The 23,154-nt window shown below is 49.3% G+C and overlaps 1 protein-coding gene across 1 annotated transcript in view; it reads right to left on the bottom strand.

The window, feature by feature from the left end:
- The window catches only part of HTT (huntingtin), a 378,122-nt gene that overhangs the window by 59,858 nt on the left and 295,110 nt on the right, over positions 1–23,154 (bottom strand). Inside the window, exons 53-59 of the mRNA XM_038744544.1 lie at positions 22,372–22,498; positions 19,078–19,178; positions 10,940–11,094; positions 9,973–10,112; positions 5,126–5,208; positions 2,997–3,127; positions 2,763–2,892 (exon numbers count right to left, since the gene is read on the bottom strand). Coding sequence (XP_038600472.1) covers positions 2,763–2,892; positions 2,997–3,127; positions 5,126–5,208; positions 9,973–10,112; positions 10,940–11,094; positions 19,078–19,178; positions 22,372–22,498 — 867 coding nt within the window. The remainder of the gene's footprint in view (positions 1–2,762; positions 2,893–2,996; positions 3,128–5,125; positions 5,209–9,972; positions 10,113–10,939; positions 11,095–19,077; positions 19,179–22,371; positions 22,499–23,154) is intronic.

Raw genomic sequence — 23,154 nt, 5'->3', positions numbered from 1 at the left:
ACAGAGCTTGGCACATAGTAAGCGCTTAACAAAGACCATTATTATTATTATTGTTATTATTAGAAGGAGGAGACAGATAACAAAACAAGTAGCCAGGCGGATCTATACACGTGATTAATACCAATAATTAGAATTATAGAGATGTACCTGTATACCCTAGGGCTGTGGGGTGGCGTTGCGGGGGCAGAGTTGAGGGAGGAAGTGGGGGAAAGGGGAAGCACTTAGTACAGTGCTCTGCACACAGTAAGTGCTCAATAAATATAATTGAATGAATGAGGGGAAGGGGGATCAGAGGAGAAGGGGGGCTCAGTGTGGAAGAAAATAATATAATAATAATAATGATGGCATTTATTAAGCGCTTACTATGTGCAAAGCACCGTTCTAAGCGCTGGGGAGGTTACAAGGTGATCAGGTTGTCCCACGGGGAGCTCAGGGTCTTAATCCCCATTTTACAGATGAGGTCACTGAGGCCCAGAGAAGTTAAGTGACTTGCCCAAAGTCACACAGCTGAGAATTGGCGAAGCCAGGGTTTGAACCCATGACCTCTGACTCCAAAGCCCGGGCTCTTCTATTCATTTATATTGATAAATACTTGGTTTTTTGCTTGTTAAAAAACTTGTTACTTGCTTTGACGTCTGCCTCCCCTCTTCTAGACTGTCAGCCCGGTGTGGGCAGGGACTGTCTCTCTTTACTGCCGAACTGTACTTTCCAAGCGTTTAGTACAGCGCTCTGCACACGGTACGCGCTCAACAAATACGACTGAATGAATGAAACTCCTGCCTGGGAGCTGGAAAAGTCGAGAAAAACGCTCAATGAGGGATGAATATTTTCTCCTTGGACGCGTGGGAAGCAACGAGGCTTAGTGGAAAGACCTCGGGTTTGGGAGTCAGAGGCTCAGAGTTCTAATCCAGTCTCTGCCATGTACTTGCAGTGACCTTGGGCATGTCACCTGAGTTCTCTGTGCCTCAGTTTCCTCATCCGCAAAATGGGAATTCAATGCCTGTCCTCCCTCCTACTGGGACTGTGAGCCCCTTTTGAGGCCTGGTGATCTTATATCCACCCTAGCGCTTAGTACAGTGCTTGGCACGTGGTAAGTGCTTAGCAAATACCATAGTGGTTACAAGCAGCGTGGCTCAGTGGAAATCAATCAATCAATCAATCAATCAATCAATCGTATTTATTGAGCGCTTACTATGTGCAGAGCACTGTACTAAGCACTTGGGAAGTACAAATTGGCAACACATAGAGACAGTCCCTACCCAACAGTGGGCTCACAGTCTAAAAGGGGGAGACAGAGAACAGAACCAAACATACCAACAAAATAAAATAAATAGGATAGAAATGTACAAGTAAAATAAATAAATAAATAAATAAATAGAGTAATAAATATGTACAACCATATATACATATATACAGGTGCTGTGGGGAAGGGAGGGAGGTAAGATGGGGGGATGGAGAGGGGGACGAGGGGGAGAGGAGGGAAGGGGCTCAGTCTGGGAAGGCCTCCAAAAAAGAGCACGGGCTTTGGAGTCAGGGGTCACGGGTTCAAATCCCGGCTCCGCCACATGTCTGCTGTGTGACCTTGGGCAAGTCACTTCACTTCTCTGAGCCTCAGTTCCCTCATCTGGAAAATGGGGATTAAGACTGTGAGCCCCCTGTGGGACAACTTGATCACCTTGTATTCCCCCCCAGCGCTTAGAACAGTGCTCTTAGTGCTTTTAGACTGTGAGCCCACTGTTGGGTAGGGACTGTCTCTATATGTTGCCAATTTGTACTTCCCAAGCGCTTAGTACAGTGCTCTGCACACAGTAAGTGCTCAATAAATACGATTGATGATGATGCTCTGCACATAGTAAGCACTTAACAAATGCCATTATTATTATTACAAGTGGATTGTCAGTAGTTAATTATTATTAATTATTATGGTATCTGTTAAGCGCTTACTACGCACCAAGCGCCATTCTAAGCACTGGGGTAGACACAAGGTAATCAGATTGTCCCACGCGGGGCTCAATTTTTAATCCCCATTTTCCAGATGAGGTAACTGAGGCCCAGAGCAGTGAAGTGGCTTCCCCAAGGTCACACAGCAGACAGCAGCGTGGCTCAGTGGAAAGAGCCCGGGCTTTGGAGTCTCAGGTCATGGGTTCAAATCCTGTCTCCTCCAACTGTCAGCTGAGTGACTTTGGACAAGTCACTTCACTTCTCTGGGCCTCAGTTCCCTCATCTGGAAAATGGGGATTAAGACTGTGAGCCCCCCCGTGGGACAACCTGATCACCTTGTAGCCTCCCCAGCGCTTAGAACAGTGCTTTGCACATAGTAAGCGCTTAATAAATGCCATCATTATTATTATTAAGTGGCGGACAAGTTTCCCCCTTGCACTTGCTCCCTTATTTCACCCCTCCCTCCGCAGCGCTTATGGCCATAGCTTTCGTTTCTTTATTTCATTCATTCATTCATTCATTCACTCATTCAATCGCATTTATTGAGCGCTTACTGGGTGCAGAGCACTGTACTAAGCGCCTGGGAAGTCCAAGATTTCTATTATTAATGTCTGTTTCCCCCTCTAGACTGTAAGCTTGTTGTGGACAGAGAACGTGCCTGCCAACTCCACTCTACCGGACTCTCCCTATCGCTCAGTACAGCGCTCCGCACATGGTAAGCGTCCGACGATTGACTGACGCTTCATTTCGGGAGCAAGGCCGTCCCTTCCGGCCCGTTTTCGGCCGAGCCTCGCGCTCCCGGGACGTTTCCGCGGACTTACCGATCGCACCACCTCACTGATCAGGATGACGGGAGTCCGCTTGTTGGGATTCGAGGGCAGTATCCACTGACTGTACAACTCCAGGAGAAACTGAGAGCACGAATGTATGTCCACTCCGGCCCGATGCTTCCTGAGGAGGGAGAGAATCGGGAGGGGACGGGGACGTCCCGAGCCTGAGCGCTTCTCCCGGGACCCCGCTTCCCGCCGTCCGCCCTGCCCGAAACCGCCCGAGACCTGGAATTGAGAGGAGAGTTGGGGGGCGACGAGGGAAGCGGGGGGTCGCCCTCGTCCTCTTCGTCTTCGTCCCACTCTTCCTCTCGCAGGGGGGTGATGTTGTTGCCCAGCCAGATGGAGTGGATGGACACCTGAAATGGCAAAAATAATCAGTCGGACGAAGAGCCGGCCCTCCCTTATCAATTCCGGGGGCAGGGAGGGGCCTGTGGCAAAGTGGACCCGCTGGATTTGGAGGACACGGTTGGAAACCGGGGCAAGGAGGGGAGGCACCTTGGAAGGCGCCACTGTCGAGTCTGCCTTGAGCTCGGGACCCCATGAAAAAAAACCCACTGGGCGGGTGAAGGGGGGGCCCAGCCCTGAGCGGGAGACTGCCCAGCAGGACGGAGGCCTGAAACAATGTGGGCATGTTACTCCCCTCCCCAAAAATGTCCAGTGGCTGCCGGTCAACCACGAAATCAAGCAAAAACTCCTCACTCTCGGCTTCAAGGCTGTCCATCCCCTCGCCCCCTTCTACCTCCCCTCCTTTCTCTCCTTCTCCATCCCAGCCCACACCCTCCGCTCCTCTGCCGCCGCTCACCTCCTCATTGGGCCTCGTTCTCTCCCGTCCCACCGTCGACTCCCGGCCCACGTCCTTCCCCTGGCCTGGAATTCCCTCCCTCCACACATCCGCCAAGCTAGCTCTCTTCCTCCCTTCAAAGCCCTACTGAGAGCTCACCTCCTCCAGGAGTCCTTCCCACACTGAGCCCCCTTTTTCCTCTCCTCCTCCCCACCCACCCCGCCCTACCTTCTTCTCCCCCGCCACAGCCCCTGTATATATGTTTGTACAGATTTATTAATCCATTTATTTTACTTGTACATATTTCCTATTCTATTTACTTTGCTGATGATGTGCATATGGCTGTAGTTCTATTTTTTCTGACGATTTTGACACCTGTCTACATGTTTTGTTTTGTTGTCCGTCTCCCCCTTCTAGACTGTGAGCCCATGGTTGGGTAGGGACCGTCTCTATATGTTGCCGACTTGTACTTCCCAAGCGCTTAGTACAGTGCTCTGCACACAGTAGGCTCAATATTCATTCATTCATTCAATCATATTTATTGAATATGTTGAATATTGAATATACTAAGCGCATATAGTTAAGCGCTTAGTACGGTGCTCTGCACATGGTAAGCGCTCAATAAATACAATTGATTGATTATTGAGTGCTTACTGTGTGCAGAGCACTGGACTAGGCGTTTGGGAAGTACAAGTCGGCAACATATAGAGATGGTCCCTACCCAACAACGGGCTCACAGTCTAGAAATAAATATGACTGATTGAATCGTATAATAAATACGATTGACTGGATTGATTGATTGACCCTGGCCGGGCTGGGCCTCTCTGTATTCATGCTGGCTCCAGGACAAAAATCCTCTGCAAGAGGAGGAAGGCGAGGGGGTGGTGGAGGAGAGGAAGGAATGGGAGGGGACGGGGAGGGGAAGGGAGGAGGAGATGGGGAGGGAATGGGGAGGAGAGGGCGAGGGGAGAGAAATCCATCATCATCATCATCATCATCAATCGTATTTATTGAGCGCTTACTGTGTGCAGAGCACTGTACTAAGCGCTTGGGAAGTACAAGTTGGCAACATATAGAGACAGTCCCTACGCAACAGTGGGCTCACATGTATATATATACACATATATATATATATAAAAATATATATACAGGTGCTGTGGGCAGGGGCAGGAGGTAGGGCGGGGGGATTCATTCATTCATTCAATCGTATTTATCGAGCTCCAGCTCCCCACCTGGATTTCCTAGCACTTTGCTGAATCCTCTGCCTCCTCATTTTTTGGGGGACTCCTCTGCTCCTTCCCCAGCCCCCCAATCCACAAAAGCCATGGCCAAGGGGCAACGGGGGGTTTCCCGACAATCCCAGAGAGGAGCCACCGGAGCAGGTCGGCTCTCCTGGAGGAAACATTCCGGCCACGTCGCGTTCAAGCGTCTCATTGCGGGCCAGGGACACGGGCCCCCCCCAAACTAAGGGGCGCCTTTCCTGGGGGCGGGAGGGGGGCAAACACGCGCACACACATGGCTCGGACGCCGGCCCCGGGCAAATCGTGGCCCGGAAGGGGGAAGGGGAACGAACCTGTCCGAGCTTATAGCTCATGTTTCCGATTTCTCGCTCCGGGTTGATCTGCAGGAGGAGTTTTTCGTGGCTGATCAGGGCCCCTAAGAAAAAATATCTGGTTAAACACACGCCTCAGGAACCTGAAGTTGAATGCAACTGCGATGTTACCTCAGAATCAATGGACAACTCTATGTCTCGGTGGGACATTTTTTCCTTTATTCTGAGCATACTCCAGCTCCCAGACTGAGCTCCCTCCTTCCTCTCCCTTTCCCCCCCACCTTACCTCCTTCCCCTCCCCACAGCACCTGTATATATGTATATATATTTGTACATATTTATTACTCTACTTATTTATTTTACTTGTACATATTTATTCTATTTATTTTATTTTGTTAATATGAATATGTTTTGTTTTGTGGTCTATCTCCCCCTTCTAGACTGTGAGCCCGCTGTTGGGTAGGGACCGTCTCTATATGTTGCCAACTTGGACTTCCCAAGCGCTTAGTACAGTGCTCTGCACACAGTAAGCGCTCAATAAATACAAGTGAATGAATGAACAACTAAAACTGCGTGAAACAGTCCATATTTTTAGATGTTTATACCCACTGCCTCCACTCCCTCTCCTCCGATTCCCTCCTTCTGCCGCCTTCACTCCATGAAAACCACCCTCTCTACGGTCATAATAATGATGGTATTTGTTAAGCGCTATGTGCCAAGCACTGTTCCAAGCGCTGGGGGGGGGGGGGGGGGAAACAAGGTGATCAGGTTGTCCCTCGGGGGGCTCGCAGTCTTAAATCCCCATTTTACAGATGAGGTAACTGAGGCATAGAGAAGTGAAGTGACTTACCCAAAGTCACACAGCTGACAAGTTCTCAGTCTCTTTTTCGGGCTCCTCCTCTACCTCCCAGCCCCTAACTGTTGGGGGGGGGGGGGGGGGTGTCTCTCAAGGATCAATTTTGGGTTCCCTTCTAGTCTCCACCTACGCCCATTCTCACGGAGAGCTCATTTGCTCCCCAGGCTTCAACAACCATCTCTACGCAGATGATTCCCAAATCCACCTCTCTGTCCCTGATCGCTCTCCTTCTCTACAGCCTTGCATTCCCCTCTGCCTTCAGGACATATCTGCCTCGATGTCCCGCTGACAACTCACCTCCTCCCCTACTGAGAGCCCACCTCCTCCAGGAGGTCTTCCCAGACTGAGCCCCCTTTTTCCTCTCCCCCTCCCCATCCCCCCCGCCCAACCTCCTTCCCCTCCCCTCAGCACCTGTATATATATCTGTACAGATTTATTACTCTATTTTACTTGTACATATTTACTATTTCTTTTGTTAATGATGTACATATAGCTTTAATTCTATTTGTTCTGACGATTTATGACACCTGTCCACATGTTTTGCTTTGCTGTCTGTCTCCCGCTTCTAGACTGGGAGCCCGTTGTTGGGTAGGGACCGTCTCTAAATGTTGCCGACTTGTACTTCCCAAGCTCTTAGTGCAGTGCTCTGCACACAGTAAGCCCTCAATAAATATGATTGAATGTATGAACTCAAATCTCACAAGTCCAAAACGGAGCTCCTCATCTTTTCACCCAAACCCTGTCCTCCCCCAGATTTTCCCCATCCCTGAAGACAGCCCCACCCTCCTCCCCATTTCATTCAATCAATCAATCAATCATATTTATTGAGCGCTTACTGTGTGCAGAGCACCGTACTAAGCACTTGGGAAGTATAAGTTAGCGACATAAAGACAGTCCCTACCCAACAGTGGGCTCACAGTCTAGAAGGGGGAGACAGAGAACAAAACCAAACATATTAACAAAATAAAATAAGTAGAATAGATATGTACAAGTAAAATAAATAGAGTAAAAAATATGTACAAACATATATACATGGCTCGTATTTATTGAGCACTTACTGTGTGCAGACCACTGTATCTCACAACCCCATATCAGTGGAGGCATTATACTCAACTCATCTCCTACAGTCTGCATATTCGATCTGTCATCAAATCTTGACCGTTCTTCCTACACATTTCTAGAACACGCTCTTTCCTCTCCATCTTTTATCGTCCTGCATTCTTCCGAGTGCTTAGTACAGTGTTCTGCACACAGTAAGTGCTCAATAAATGCCAATGATTCAGGGATCTGGTGCCCCGTTACGAGGCAGTTCTGTTTTCACAGAACCCCAGAAGTTTCGGAGATTGTTGCTCATCCTGTCTACACCTGCGGAAGTGTCTTCCGTGGCAACCACTGCCCAAGAGGGAACCGGATTGGCAGGTATGAGCAGGAATTCCTGCACGAAGACTCTCGGTCTTCAAATCCTCCCAGACCAACCGGACTCTCCCGAGCGCTTAGTACAGAGAAGCAGCATGGCACGGGCTTGGCTCTGCCACTTGTCTGCTGTGTGACCCTGGATAAGTCACTTCACTTCCCTGTACCTCAGTTACCTCATCTGTGGCATGGGGATTGAGACTGTGAGCCCCATCTGGGACAGGGACTGTCCCCAACACAATTTGCTTGCATCCATCCCAGCACTTAGTACGGTGCCTGGCACATAGTAAGCACTTAGGAAATACCACAATAATAATAATAATAATAATAATAATAATAATAATAATAATAATAATCGCTATTATTACTATTATTATCAGTCTTTTAGACTGTGAGCCCACTGTTGGGTAGGGACTGTCTCTATATGTTGCCAATTTGTACTTCCCAAGCGCTTAGTACAGTGCTCTGCACATAGTAAGTGCTCAATAAATACGATTGATGATGATGATGAATAATAATCGCTATTATTATTATTATCACAGTCTTTTAGACTGTGAGCCCACTGTTGGGTAGGGACTGTCTCTACATGTTGCCAACTTGTACTTCCCAAGTGCTTAGTACAGTGTTCTGCACACAGTAAGCGCTCAATAAATACGACTGATTGATTGATTGGCACCCAGTTACTGCTCACTGACTGGTTCTTCTCTCTGAGGGATAAGGACATAGAAAAAGGGGTTCTACAGATCCTGCCGAGGTTTTTCTGGCAAAGAGAAAATTTCTTTTTCAGTATTTAACCCAAACTGAGATGTTCTTCATCGGACATTCAGAGCAGACTACCTTGGGAGAGCGCAATATACAATACACTTGAGAGATACCCTTAGGATTTTACAGATTACAGTGGGCGAAGAGGATTGGTAATTTGAAATTTGATATCTATAGCTTGAGATCAATATACAATTTGAGATCTCTGCCTATATATAGAGTGAGCCCACTGTTGGGTACGGACCGTCTCTGTATGTTGCCAACTTGTACTTCCCAAGAGCTTAGTACAGTGCTCTGCACACAGTTAAGCGCTCAATAAATACGATTGATTGATTGACTGATTGAGATCAATATATAATTTTAGATCTCTACCTATATATAGAGTGAGCCCACTGTTGGGTAGGGACTGTCTCTATATGTTGCCAACTTGTACTTCCCAAGCACTTAGTATTAGAGTGCTCTGCACACAGTAAGCACTCAATAAATACAATTGAATGAATGAATGAATCTATCTAAATAAATAATTTATGGTATTTACTAAGTGTTTACTCTTCGCCAGGCCCTGTTCTAAGCACTTGAGAAGCAGAGTGGCTCAGTGGAAAGAGCCCGGGCTTGGGAGTCAGAGGTCGTGGGTTCAAATCCCGTCTCCGCCACTTGTCAGCTGGGTGACTTTGGGCCAGTCACACCACTTCTCTGTGCCTCAGTTTCCTCATCTGCAAAATGGGGATTAAGACTGTGAGTCCCGTGTGGGACAACCTGATGACCCTGTATCTATCCCAGTGCTTAGAACTGTGCTTGGCACATAGTAAGTGCTTAACAGATACCATATTATTATTATACAAGATAACTGGGCTGGACACAGTCCCTGTCCCACACGGAGCTCACAGTCTTAATCTCCATTTCCCAGATGAGGGAACTGAGGCCCAGAGAAGTCAAATGACTTGTCCAAGGTCACACAGCAGACAAGTGGCAGAGCCGGGATCTTTTCCTCTCCTCCTCCCCATCCCCCTGGCCCTACCTCCTCTCCCTCCCCACAGCACCTGCATAAATGTTTGGACAGATTTATTACTCCATTTATTTTACTTGTACATATTGACTATTCTATTTATTTTGTTAATGATGTGCGTCTAGCTTTACTTCTATTTACTCTGATGACTTGACACCTGTCCACACGTTTTTTGTTTTGTCATCTGTCTCCCCCTTCTAGACTGCGAGCCCGTTGTTGGGTAGGGACCGTCTCTATATGTTGCTGACTTGTACTTCCCAAGCGCTTAGTACAGTGCTCTGCACACAGTAAGCGCTCAATAAATACGACTGAATGAATGAATGAACTCACCACCTTCCGACTCCCGGGCTGGGGCTCTATCCACTGTGCCATGCTGCCTCTCCAGTACATCTTTACAGATGTATTCATCTTCCAATACATATATAGAGAAGCAGCGTGGCTCAGTGGAAAGAGCACGGGCTTTGGAGTCAGAGGTCACGGGTTCGTATCCCGACTTCGCCACATGTCTGCTGTGTGACCTTGGGCAAGTCACTTAACTTCTCTGAGCCTCAGTTACCTCGTCTGTAAAATGGGGATTAAGACTGTGAGCCCCACGTGGGACAACCTGGTCACTTTGTATCCCCCCAAGCGCTTAGAACAGTGCTTTGCACATAGTAAGCGCTTAACAAATACCAACATTATTATTATTATTATTATTATATAGACATACAATACACATACATACAGACACATATAATGTACTCACACGTGTGTGCAAGCACACCCAAGTGCACACACAGAATACAGCTCGACACATACAGGCAGCCGTCGAGGTGCGTCCCGCAGGGGTACCTGTGAAAGCGGGGGACAGGGACGGCACGGGGTCCCAGGCCTGGTACACGTGGTGGGTGGCGATATTGTCTCTCTGGGAAACCATGGCTTGGATTTCTTGTTCCACGATCCCTCGGATTGTACTCAACTTCCTCCCAAATCTAAAAGATCCAAACGGAGCCCGGTTACAACGGGGTTTCCTCTCTAGTGACCTTCTGGAAACGCTAAAAGGACGTCCCTCCCAACTCCCCAAGACTCAGCCACGAAACCTCTCAGGGTTCCATGACGTCTTTCGAAAGCAAACGGCCCCATTCATGGAGACGGCTTTACTAAAGACTTCCTTACGGAAAACCTCTCGAGTTTACACGATGTCTTTCGAAAGCGAATGCCCGCATGCAGTGGAGGTACCGAAACGTGATTATTTGACACGTACTACGAACTCTTTGCCCCCCATCATCGCGGCATCCCCCCAATCCCTTTGGCCCTTTCTCCTGCACCTTTCAGCGAGGGCTGGAAAGGGAACAGCCCCCCGAAGAGGCCTCGCACAACCGAGGGAAGGCTGATGGCTAATGGCAACCGCCGCGGTGGCCACGGGGACGTCACGGACTCTGGATCACGAGGGGTCTGAAGTTCTGCTCGCCTAACCCCACCTCCCTACTGCTGTTGGCACTTGGTGATGTCTGAATCTGTAATCCGTCCTCGTCCCTTCTGCCGTTTGAATGTTTTATTGTCTCACCGTTCCCGGTGGGTCTCGTCCCCACCTGTATTCACGGAGGGGCAGGGTCTGGGTCTAATCGCCCCCCTGCATACCCTATCCCAGCGTTCGGACAAGTGCCTCGCACGCAGGAAACGCTTCGTAAAGACGATGACTACAGTCGCCAGAGTGCTCCTTACCCCCCAGACCGCTCGGCTTCCCGATCCCAACGGGACGTGGCGGGAAACTACGAGGGGAAGGAGGCGGGGGGGGTGGGGGGAGACGGGGCGATACCTGGTGTCCAGAGCTTTCAGGGCTTTGTTCCGCGGCTGCTGTTCCAAGCAGCTCACGGCTGGGTTGCCGGCCACGGGGATGGTCATCGCGCTCAGGACCAACGAGGTGATGGCTTGGACCGCGAGGACGTTGATCTGGGTCCTCTCGGTGTCCTCCTGCGGGAAGAGGACGCGGGAAGTCACCGAGGACCCGGAAGGCGGCCGGAGAGGGGCCAGCCGTCATCATCGTCATCAATCGTATTTATTGAGCGCTTACTGTGTGCAGAGCACCGTACTAAGCGCTTGGGAAGTACAAATTGGCAACATATAGAGACAGTCCCTACCCAACAGTGGGCTCACAGTCTAAAAGGGGGAGACAGAGAACAAAACCAAACATACTAACAAAATAAAATAAATAGAATAGATATGTACAAGTAAAATAAATAGAGTAATAAATATGTACAAACATATATACAGGTGCTGTGGGGAAGGGAAGGAGGTAAGATGCGGGGGATGGAGAGGGGGACGAGGGGGAGAGGAAGGAAGGGGCTCAGTGTGGGAAGGCCTCCTGGAGGAGGTGAGCTCTCAGTAGGGCCTTGAAGGGAGGAAGAGAGCTAGCTTGGCGGATGGGCAGAGGGAGGGCATTCCAGGCCCGGGGGATGATGTGGGCCGGGGGTCGATGGCGGGACAGGCGAGAACGAGGTACGGGGAGGAGATTAGCGGCGGAGGAGCGGAGGGTGCGGGCTGGGATGGAGAAGGACAGAAGGGAGGGGAGGGAGGAGGGGGCGAGGGGATGGACAGCCTTGAAGCCCAGGGTGAGGAGTCTCTGCCTGATGCGCAGATTGATTGGTAGCCACTGGAGATTTTTGAGGAGGGGAGTAACATGCCCAGAGTGTTTCTGGACAAAGACAATCCGGGCAGCAGCATGAAGTATGGATTGAAGTGGAGAGAGACACGAGGATGGGAGATCAGAGAGAAGGCTGATGCAGTAGTCCAGACGGGATAGGATGAGAGCTTGAATTAGCAGGGTAGCAGTTTGGATGGAGAGGAAAGCGCGGAGCTTGGCAATGTTGCGGAGCTGAGACCGGCACATTTTGGTGACGGCTCGGATGTGAGGGGTGAATGAGAGAGCGGAGTCGAGGATGACACCAAGGTTGTGGGCTTTGTGAGACGGGAAGGATGGTAGTGCCGTCAACAGGGATGGGAAAGTCAGACAGAGGGCAAGGTTTGGGAGGGAGCCGTCTCCCGGGAACGAGAATACCGGGGAATGGCGGGGGAGCCCTGTGGTGATTGTGCTGGACAGTGCTCTGCACACAGTGCGCGCTCAATAAAGACGACTGGATGAATTCTGGACTCCGGAACAGTTCTGCTGGGTGCGTGCGGCTGAAGCAGGAATCAAGGCAAGTAGATGCGTGGATCGACACGGGGAAGCGGCGAGGCCCGGTGGCCCAATGGCTAAAGCACGGGCTTGGGAGTCTGAAAGACCTGGGTTCTACTCCCTGCTCTGCCACTCGTCTGCTCTCTGACCTTGGGCAAGTCACTTCACATCTCTGTTCCTTAGTTACCTCAGTTGTAAAAAAGGGATGAAGACTGTGTGCCCCATGTGAGACAGGGACTCTGTCCCACCCTATTATCATCAATCGCATTTATTAAGTGCTTACTGTGTGCAGAGCACTGTACTAAGCACTTGGGAAGTACAAGTTGGCAACACAACTTGTACTTGTTATCTTCTATCTACCTTCTATCTATCTATCTATCTATCAACTTATCTTCTATCTACCCCAGCGCTTAGTACAACACTTGGCATATAAAAGACCATTAAAAAAATATCCATTCTCCCTCCTCCTTAGACTGTGAGCCCCATGTGGGAAAGGGACTGAGTCTGATCTGATTACCTTATATAATAATAATAATAATAATGATGGCATTTATTAAGCGCTTACTATGTGCAAAGCTCTGTTCTATGCGCTGGGGAGGTTACAAGATGATCAGGTTGTCCCACAGGGGGCTCACGGTCTTCATGCCCATTTTCCAGCTGAGGTAACTGAGGTCCAGAGAAGTGAAGTGACTTGCCCAAAGTCACCCAGCTGACAAGTGGCGGAGCCGGGATTTGAACCCATGACCTCTGACTCCAAAGCCCGTGCCCTTTCCGCTGAGCCACGCTGGTATAGCCATCACAGTGCTTGGCACATAGTAAGTACTTAAATATGACACTTACTACTACTCAGGAAAAAGTGCCCTAGAGAATTCCCAGTGCCCCACACTACACGGACACGTGTGACCGTTTCTCCATGACCGCTTCTTCACCCACGGCACTGAAACCACAAGGCCATTGCCCGAAGAACCTTCCCCAAACTGCCACACGAATAAAAACACATCGGACTGATAATAACTGTGGTATCTGTAAAGCGTTACTATGTGCCAAGCACTGTATGAAGCGCCAAGGTATATACAAGATGGAGCTCACCACCTCTGTACGAGGGAGAACAGGTCTTGAATCCCCATTCTGCAGATGAGGGAACTGAGGCCCAGGGCAGTTCAGAGATTTGCCCCAGGACACGGAGCAGACAAGTGGCGGAGCTGGGATTAGAACTCAGGGCCTCTGACTCCCAGCCCTGTGTCCTTTCCAGTAAAAATAATGATGGTATTTGTTGAGCACTTATAATAATAATGATGATGATGGCATTTATTAAGCGCTTACTATGTGCAAAGCACTGTTCTAAGCACTGGGGAGGTTACAAGGTTATCAGGTTGTCCCATGAAGGGCTCACAGTCTTAATCCCCATTTTTACAGATGAGGTAACTGAGGCACAGAGAGGTTAAGTGACTTGCCCAAAGTCACAGAGCTGACAACTGGCGGAGCCGGGATTTGAACCCATGACCTCTGACTCCAAAGCCCGGGCTCTTTCCACTCAGCCACGCTGCTTCTCACTTATGTTCCCGGCACTGTACTAAGCGCTGAAGCAAATCAGGTTGGACACAATCCCCGTCCCCCGTGGGGCTCACAGTCTCCATCGCCATTTTACAGAGGTCACGGAGGCCTAGAGAAGTGAAGTGACTTGCCCCAGGCCACACAGCAGACAAGTGGCGGAGCCGGGATTGGAACCCGTGACCTTCCGACTCCAAGACCCCGCTGCTTCACCAGAATGGAGTGTGTTCCTTAGAGGCGAGTCATGGCTCTGAGAAAGATACCAGGAGTTCAGGGGGCCTTCTGGCAAGCCCTGAAACCAGGCACCAATCAATCAATCAATCAATCGCCTTTATTGAGCGCTTATTGTGTGCAGAGCACTGGACTAAGCACTTGGGAAGTACAAGTTGGCAACATATAGAGACAGTCCCTACCCAACAGTGGGCTCACAGTCTAAAAGGGGGAGACAGAGAACAAAACCAAACATACTAACAAAATAAAATAAATAGAATAGATATGTACAAGTAAAATAGAGTAATAAATATGTACAAACATATATACATATATACAGGTATATATATATACACCAACCTGCAGGACACCCATAACAACATGTTTGGTATCTGTTGAGCACTTACTAAGTGTTAAACACTGTTCTAAGAGCTGGGGTGGATACGAGTTGAGCGCACCCATCCAGACCGCTACCTTGCTGGTTCAATCTCTCATCCTATCGTGACTGGATGACAGCATCAGCCTCCTCTCTGATCTCCCATCCTCCTGTCTCTCCCCACTTCACTCTGCTGCCTGGATTCTCTTAATAATAATAATAATAATAATAATAATAATAATAATAATAATAACGGCATTTGTTAAGCGCTTACTATGTGCAAAACACTGTTCTAAGCGCTGGGGGGATACAATGGGATCAAGTTGTCCCACGTGGGGCTCACAGAAACGCTCTCTTTCTACATTCACATTCTCTTTGTACAGAAACGCCCTGGGCATGTCACTCCCCTCCTTGAAAATCTCCAGTGGTTGCCTATCAACCTTCGAATCAAGCAAAAACTCCTCACCCTGGGCTTCCAGGCTGTCCATCCCCTTGCCCCCTCCTCCCTCCCCTCCCTTCTGTCCTTCTCCAGCCCAGCCCGCACCCTCCGCTCCCCTGCCGCCACTAACCTCCTCACCGGGCCTCGTTCTCGCCTGTCCCGCCGTCAATCCCCGGTCCACGTCCTTCCCCTAGCCTGGAATGGCCTCCCTCTTCACATCCAAACTAGCTCTCTTCCTCCCTTCAAAGCCCTACTGAGAGTTCACCTCCTCCAGGAGGCCTTCCCAGACTGAGCCCCCTTTTTCCTCTCCTCCTCCCCTGCCCTACCTCCTTCCCCTCCCCACAGCACTTGTCTATATTTGTACAGATTTATTTTACTTGTACACATTTACTACTCTATTCCTTTTGCTAACGATGTGCATACAGCTATAATTCTATTTATTCTGACGGTTTTGACACCCGTCTACATGTTTTGTTTTGTTGTCTGTCTCCCCCTTGTAGATGTGAGCCCATTGTTGGGTAGGGACTGTCTCTATATAATAATAATAATTTTGGTATTTGTTAAGCGCTTACTATGTGCAAGGCACTGTTCTAAGTGCTGGGGAGGATACAAGGTGATCAGTTTGTCCCATGTGGGCTCACAAGCTTAATCCCCATTTTACAGTTGAGGTAACTGAGGCAAAGAGAAATTAAGTGAAGTTAAGTGACCTGCCCAAAGTCACACAGCTGTAGCCGACCTGTACTTCCCAAGAGCTTAGTACAGTGCTCCGCACACAGTAAGCGCTCCATAAATATGATTGAATGAAGACCAGCTGTCCCCATGGGGCTCAGAGTACTCAATCGCCTCACCCCCTCCTCCCTCGCCTCGCTACTCTCCTACTGTAACCCAGCGCGCACACTTGGCTCCTCCGATGGCACGCTTCTCACTTTACCTTGATCATGCCATCGACCTCCTGCCCTCAAGCGCTTAGTACAGTGCTCTGCACAAAGTCAGCACTCAATAAATACGATCGAATGAATGAATGAATGCCCTCGTCCTACCGCTGTCCTGGAACGCCCTCCCTCCTCAAATCTGCCAGTCAACAAATCTCCTCCCCCTCTCCATCCCCACCAGTTTACCTCCTTCTCTTCCCCACAGCATATGTATATATGTTTGTACATATTTATTACTCTATTTATTTATTTATCTTACTTGTACATATCTATTCTATTTATTTTATTTTGTTAGTATGTTTTGTTTTGTTCTCTGTCTCCCCCTTCTAGACTGTGAGCCTGCTGTTGGGTAGGGACCGTCTCTATATGCTGCCAACTTGGACTTCCCAAGTGCTTAGTACAGTGCTCTGCACACAGTAAGTGCTCAATAAATACGATTGATTGATTGATTGATTGATTGAAAGCCTTACACTGAAGGCCCATCTCCTCCAAGAGGCCTTCCCTGATTAAGACCCACTTTTCCTCTTCTCCCACCGCTCCCTTCGGCGTCTCCCTGACTTGCTCCCCTTATTCATCGCCCCCTCCCAGCCCCCCACCACTTAGGTCCACCTCTGTCATTTATTTATTTCTCGCAACGTCTGTCTCCCCGAGCCGAGACTGTCAGCTCGTGCCAAGGACAATAAAAAGGTGGACAAATTCGGGTCCGGGATGGGTTTCTGCCAGCCTGCCCAGTGTAACGCAGCTCAGCGATCCTTTGGCAGATCCAAGAGATTGAGCGTCGCACGTTCACTAGATGATCTTGGGGTAAGTTGACTTTGCGGGGGCAATCTCTGGGCAGAAGTGACCACCATCAGAAGTTACGGTATTTAGGTGAACGTTGAAAATTTGGCTCGGTTTTTGGTGGACTGCAAGTGCGTGCTTTGATTTTTCCCAACATGCAACCGGAGAACAAATACACATTTTCGCCTCTTCTCCCACTCCCTTCTGCGTTGCCCTGACTCGCCCCCTTTATTCATCCCCCCATCCCAGCCCCACACCGCTTTGGTCCACATAAGAGAAGCAGCGTGCCTCAGTGGAAAGAGCACGGACTTTGGGTTCCAATCAATCAATCAATCGTATTCATTGAGCGCTTACTGTGGCCCACGTCATCCCCCGGGCCTGGAATGCTTCCAATCCCTCTGCCCATCCGCCAAGCTCGCTCTCTTCCTCCCTTCAACGCCCTGCTGAGAGCTCACCTCCTCCAGGAGGCCTTCCCACACTGAGCCCCTTCCCTCCGCTCCCCCTCGTCCCCCTCTCCATGCCCCTCATCTTACCTCCTTCCCTTCCCCACAGCACCTGTATATATGTATATATGTCTGTACATATTTATTACTCTATTTATTTATTTATTTTACTTGTACATATCTATCCTATTTATTTTATTTTGTTAGTGTGTTTGGTTTTGTTCTCTGTCTCCCCCTTTTAGACTGTGAGCCCACTGTTGGGTAGGGACTGTCTCTATATGTTGCCAACTTGGACTTCCCAAGCGCTTAGTACAGTGCTCTGCACATAGTAAGCGCTCAATAAATACGATTGATGATGATGATGATGATGATGTTGGGTAGGGACTGTCTCTACATGTTGCCAATTTGTACTTCCCAAGCGCTTAGTACAGTGCTCTGCACATAGTAAGCGCTCAATAAATACGATTGATGATGATGATGGTGATGATGCAGAGCACTGTACTAAGCGCTTGGGAAGTCCAAGTTGGCAACATATAGGGACAGTCCCTCCCCAACAGTGGGCTCACGGTCTAGAAATCAAATCCCGCTCCGCCACTTGTCAGCCGTGTGACTTTGGGCAAGTCTCCCCCTTCTAGACGGTGAGCCCGCTACTGGGTGGGGACCGTCTCTATATGTTACCAACTTGGACTTCCCAAGCGGTTAGTACAGTGCTCTGCACACAATAAGTGCTCGATAAATACGATTGATTGATTGATTGAATGAATGTGGGCGGTGAATGTGCCCGTTCTATTGTTATGCTATTGAAGTCAAATCCCGCTCCGCCACTTGTCAGCTGTGTGACTTTGGGCAAGTCTCCCCCTTCTAGACGGTGAGCCCGCTACTGGGTGGGGACCGTCTCTATATGTTGCCAATTTGTACTTCCCAAGCGCTTAGTACAGTGCTCTGCACATAGTAAGCGCTCAATAAATACGATTGATTGATTATGCTGCATTCTAAGATCTTCCCCTTTGGATGATCGAGCCACTTCCCCGGATGACACCTCCTCCCCTTCCTCCCCCTGGATGATGGAGCCTGGCGGATGCCACCCTCTCTTTTCGCTGCGTGGCAGACCCGGGCCCCAGGTTCAAGCTTCTCCCCCCTCCCTCCCGAGCCCCTGGATACTGAAGCTGCGAGGACATCTTTTATCATCATCAATCATATTTATTGAGCACTTACTATGTGCAGAGCACTGTACTAAGCGCTTGGGAAGTACAAATTGGCAACATGTAGAGACAGCCCCTACCCAACAGTGGGCTCACAGTCTAAAAGGGGGAGACAGAGAACAAAACCAAACGTACTAACAAAATAAAATAAATAGAATAGATATGTACAAATAAAATAGAGTAAAAAAAGATCTTTTAGACATCTTTTACAGTGCTCTGCACACAGTAAGCGCTCAATAAATACGATTGACTGATTTAGACTGTGAGCCCACTGTTGGGTAGGGACTGTCTCTATCTGTTGCCAACTTGGACTTCCCAAGCGCTTCGTACAGTGCTCTGCGCACAGTGAGCGCTCCATAAATACGATTGATGATGATGATGATGATTCTCCGAAGCGCGCAGGGCAATGCTCTGCCCACGGGAAGCGCTCAATAAATACCACGGATCGAGTGGTATTGGACTTAATGGTATAGTGTTATTGGACTTAGTGGTATAGGGAAGTCCTCACCACAGTGAGGCCTGTGGTGGCTCAGAGGGAAAGTAACAGCCTTGAAAGGCTCGAGGCCTGGGTTCTAATCCCCCCTCTGGTACGAGAGATTAAAAGAGATTGTAAATACCTAGGAGGGTCTAGAATAGATCACCTAAGAGATAAAATTTTACTTTTAGACTGTGAGCCCAATGTTGGGTAGGGACTGTCTCTATATGTTGCCAATTTGTACTTCCCAAGCGCTTAGTACAGTGCTCTGCACATAGTAAGCGCTCAATAAATAGGATTGATTGATTGATTGATCGATTCAACCGGTCCCGAGGCAAAGCGAGGGAACGGATCCGCTTCCGGGTAGGCCTTACTTCTTGCTGTGTCTCCTCCGGGTCCATGACGATGGGCTGGGTGACCAGAACGCCGAGGAGGGTAGCCCAGGTCTCTTCAAACTGGGTGCGACTGGTCCACCCTACAAACAGGACGGGCACGGTCAGTCCGGACCCGCCCGCGCCGGGACAGTGACCTGGCCAACGGCCTCCCTCTAAGCAGCGGGGCTCAGCGGAAAAGAGCCCGGGCTCTGGAGTCAGAGGTCATGGGTTCGAATCCCCGCTCCGCCAATTGTCAGCTGGGTGACTTTGGGCCAGTCACTTCACTTCTCTGGGCCACAGTTACCTCATCTGGAAAATGGGGATGAAGACTGTGAGCCCCACGTGGGACAACCTGATCACCTCGTATCCCCCCAGCACTTAGAACAATGCCCTGCACATAGTAAGTGCTTAATAAATGCCATTATGATTATTATTATGGGTTCAAATCCCGGCTCTACCAATTGTCAGCTGTGTGACTTTGGGCAAGTCACTTCATTTCTCTGGGCCTCAGTTACCGCATCTGTAAAATGGGGATTAAGACTGTGAGCCCCCCCACATGGGACAACCTGATCACCTTGTAACTTCCCCAGTGCTTAATACAGTGCTTGGCACATAGTAAGCACTTAATAAATGCCATCATTATTATTATTATTAATAAGAATTCTAATTACGGCATGGTTAACTATGTGTCAGGCACTGTACAAAGCGCTGGAGTGGATCCAAGCAGATCGGGTTGGACGCGGTCCCCATCCCACGCGGGGCTCACGGTCTCCATCCCCATTTTCCAGATGAGGGAACTGAGGCCCAGAGAAGTCAAGTGACTTGCCTGAGGTCACCCAGTGGACAAGTCGCAGAGACAGGATTAGAACCCATAATAATGATGGCATTTATTAAGCGCTATGTTCTAAGCGCTGGGGGGGACACAAGGTGATCAGGTTGTCCCACGTGGGGCTCACAGTCTTCATCCCCATTTTCCAGATGAGGTAACTGAGGCACAGAGAAACTGAGTGACTCGCTCAAAGTCACACAGCTGATAAGTGGCGGATCCAGCATGAGAACCCATGACCCCTGCCTCCCAAGCCCCTGCTCTTTCCACTGAGCCATGCTGCTTCTCTGCTTCATTTTCCAGATGAGGTAACTGAGGCTCAGAGAAGTTGATTATCTTTGTCCAGAAACGCTCTGGGCATATTGCTCCCCTCCTCAAAAATCTCCAGTGGCTACCAATCAATCTGCGCATCAGGCAGAAATTCCTCACCCTGGGCTTCCAGGCTGTCCATCCATCCATCCCCTGGCCCCCTCCTCCCTCCCCTCCCTTCTGTCCTTCTCCAGCCCAGCCCGCACCCTCCGCTCCTCCACCGCTGATCTCCTCCCCGTACCTCGCTCTCGCCTGTCCCGCCATCGACCCCCGGCCCACGTCCTCCCCTGGGCCCGGAATGCCCCCAATCCCTCTGCCCGTCCGCCAAGCTCGCTCTCTTCCTCCCTTCAAGGCCCTGCTGAGAGCTCACCTCCTCCAGGAGGCCTTCCCAGACTGAGCCCCTTCCTTCCTCTCCCCCTCGTCCCCCTCTCCATCCCCCCATCTTACCTCCTTCCCTTCCCCACAGCACCTGTATATATGTATATATGGTTGTACATATTTATTACTCTATTTATTTATTTATTTATTTTACTTGTACATTTCTATCCTATTTATTTTATTTTGTTGGTATGTTTGGTTCTGTTCTGTCTCCCCCTTTTAGACTGTGAGCCCACTGCTGGGTAGGGACTGTCTCTATGTGTTGCCAATTTGTACTTCCCAAGCGCTTAGTACAGTGCTCTGCACATAGTAAGCGCTCAATAAATACGATTGATTGATTGATTGATTGATTGAGTGACTTGCCCAAAGTCACAGAGCTGACAATTAGCGGAGCCGGCATTTGAACCCATGACCTCTGCCTCCCAAGCCCCTGCTCTTTCCACTGAGCCACGCTGCTTCTCTGCTTCATTTTCCAGATGAGGTAACTGAGGCTCAGAGAAGTTGAGTGACTTGCCCAAAGTCACAGAGCTGACGATTGGTGGAGCCGGGATTTGAACCCATGACCTCTGACTGCAAAGCCCGGGCTCTTTCCACTGAGCCACGCTAATAACCCCACTGCATGAGCTTATTTGTACATATTTATTACTCTATTTATTTGATTAATGATGTGTATATAGCTATAATTCTATTTATTCTGAGGGTATTGACACCCATCTACTTGTTTCGTTTTGTTGTCTGCCTACCCTTTCTAATAATAATAATAATAATAATAATAATAATAATAATAATGGCATTTGTTAAGCGCTTACTCTGTGCAAAGCACTGTTCTAAGCGCTGGGGAGGATACAAGGTGATCAGGTTGTCCCACGTGGGGCTCACAGTCTTAATCGCCATTTTACAGATGAGGTAACTGAGGCTCCGAGAGGTTAAGTGACTTGCCCAAGGTCACACAGCTGACATGTGGCGGAGCTGGGACTTGAACCCATGACCTCTGACTCCCAAGCCCGGGGTCTTTCCACTGAACCACACTGCTTCTAGACTACGAGCCTGTTGTTGGGTAGGGACTGTCTTTATATGTTGCCGATCTGTACTTCCCAAGTGCTTAGTACAGTGCTCTGCACACAGTAAGCGCCCAATAAATACGATTGATGATGATGATGATGCCGATTTGTACTTCCCAAGCGCTTAGTACAGTGCTCTGCGCACGGTAAGCGCTCAATAAATATGACTGACTGACTGAATACCCTCACCCAAGCTGCAGCCTTGGGGTTCCCCCCGGCAGCTGTTTCTCCACATCAGCCATGAGGAAACCAAAACAGCCCTTGGGCTTCGAGCTTAGCACAGTGCTCTGCACACAGTAAGCGCTCAATAAATACGACTGATGATGATGATGAGCTACGAACCAGGGCAGACCTGGTTCGAGAAGCAGCGTGGCTCAGTGGAAAGAGCCCGGGCTTTGGAGTCAGAGGTCATGGGTTCAAATCCCCGTTCCGCCAACTGTCAGCTGGGGGACTCTGGGCCAGTCGCTTCACTTCTCTGGGCCTCAGTTACCCCATCTGTAAAATGGGGATTAAGTGAGCCCCCCGGGGGACAACCTGATCACCCTGTAACCTCCCCAGCGCTTAGAACAGCGCTTTGCACATAGTAAGCGCTTAATAAATGCCATCATTATTATTATTATTACCTGAGAGGTCTCCGAGCCCAGGCTCAAAACGTGGCGTTCCTTCCAAGTGGGAAATCACTCACTTCACTGGGGGGAAAATTCACCCACCGTCACCCACCTAATATGTTGATGCGATAGATGAACTCCTTGAAGATCTCCTTTTCCTGAAGGAATTCCACGGGGATTTCCGGAAAGACTGTGCCAAAATCCCCGCCGGGTTTCGGGGACCATCCAAGTTTCCACACCTGTTGGAAGAGGGAAAAGGGAGGGGATGATCAGAACGCTTCCCATCTAGACTGTGAACTCCTGGTAGGGACGGAGCCGATCTACCGACCCTGATAATTGTACTTTCCCCAACAACTTGACACATTGCTCTGCACACAGTTAAGTATTCATTCATTCAATTGTATTTACTGAGCGCTTACTGTGTGCAGAGCACTGTACTAAGCGCTTGGGAAGTACAAGTCGGCAACATGTAGAGACGGTCCCTACCCAACAATGGGCTCATTGTCTAGAAAGGGGAGACGAACAACAAAACAAAACATGTGGACAGGTGTCAAGTCGTCAGAATAAACAGAAGTAAAGCTAGATGCCCATCATTAACAAAATCAACAGAACAGTAAATATGGACAAGTAAAATAAACAGAGTAATTCATTCAATGGTATTTATTGAGCGCTTACTGTGTGCAGAGCACTGTACTAAGCGCTTGGGAAGTACATCTTGGCAACATATAGAGACAGTCCCTACCCAACAGTGGGCTCACGGTCTAGAAAGTCAGCTGTGTGACTTTGGGCAAGTCGCTTCACTTCTCCGGGCCTCAGTTCCCTCATCTGGAAAATGGGGATGAAGACTGCGAGCCCCATGTGGGACAATCTGATTACCTTGTATCTCCCCCAGCGC

This window comes from Tachyglossus aculeatus, chromosome 4 (assembly GCF_015852505.1).
Source record: "Tachyglossus aculeatus isolate mTacAcu1 chromosome 4, mTacAcu1.pri, whole genome shotgun sequence".
Taxonomy (NCBI): Eukaryota; Metazoa; Chordata; class Mammalia; order Monotremata; family Tachyglossidae; genus Tachyglossus; species Tachyglossus aculeatus.
This window is presented reverse-complemented; position numbering and strand designations above follow the sequence as displayed.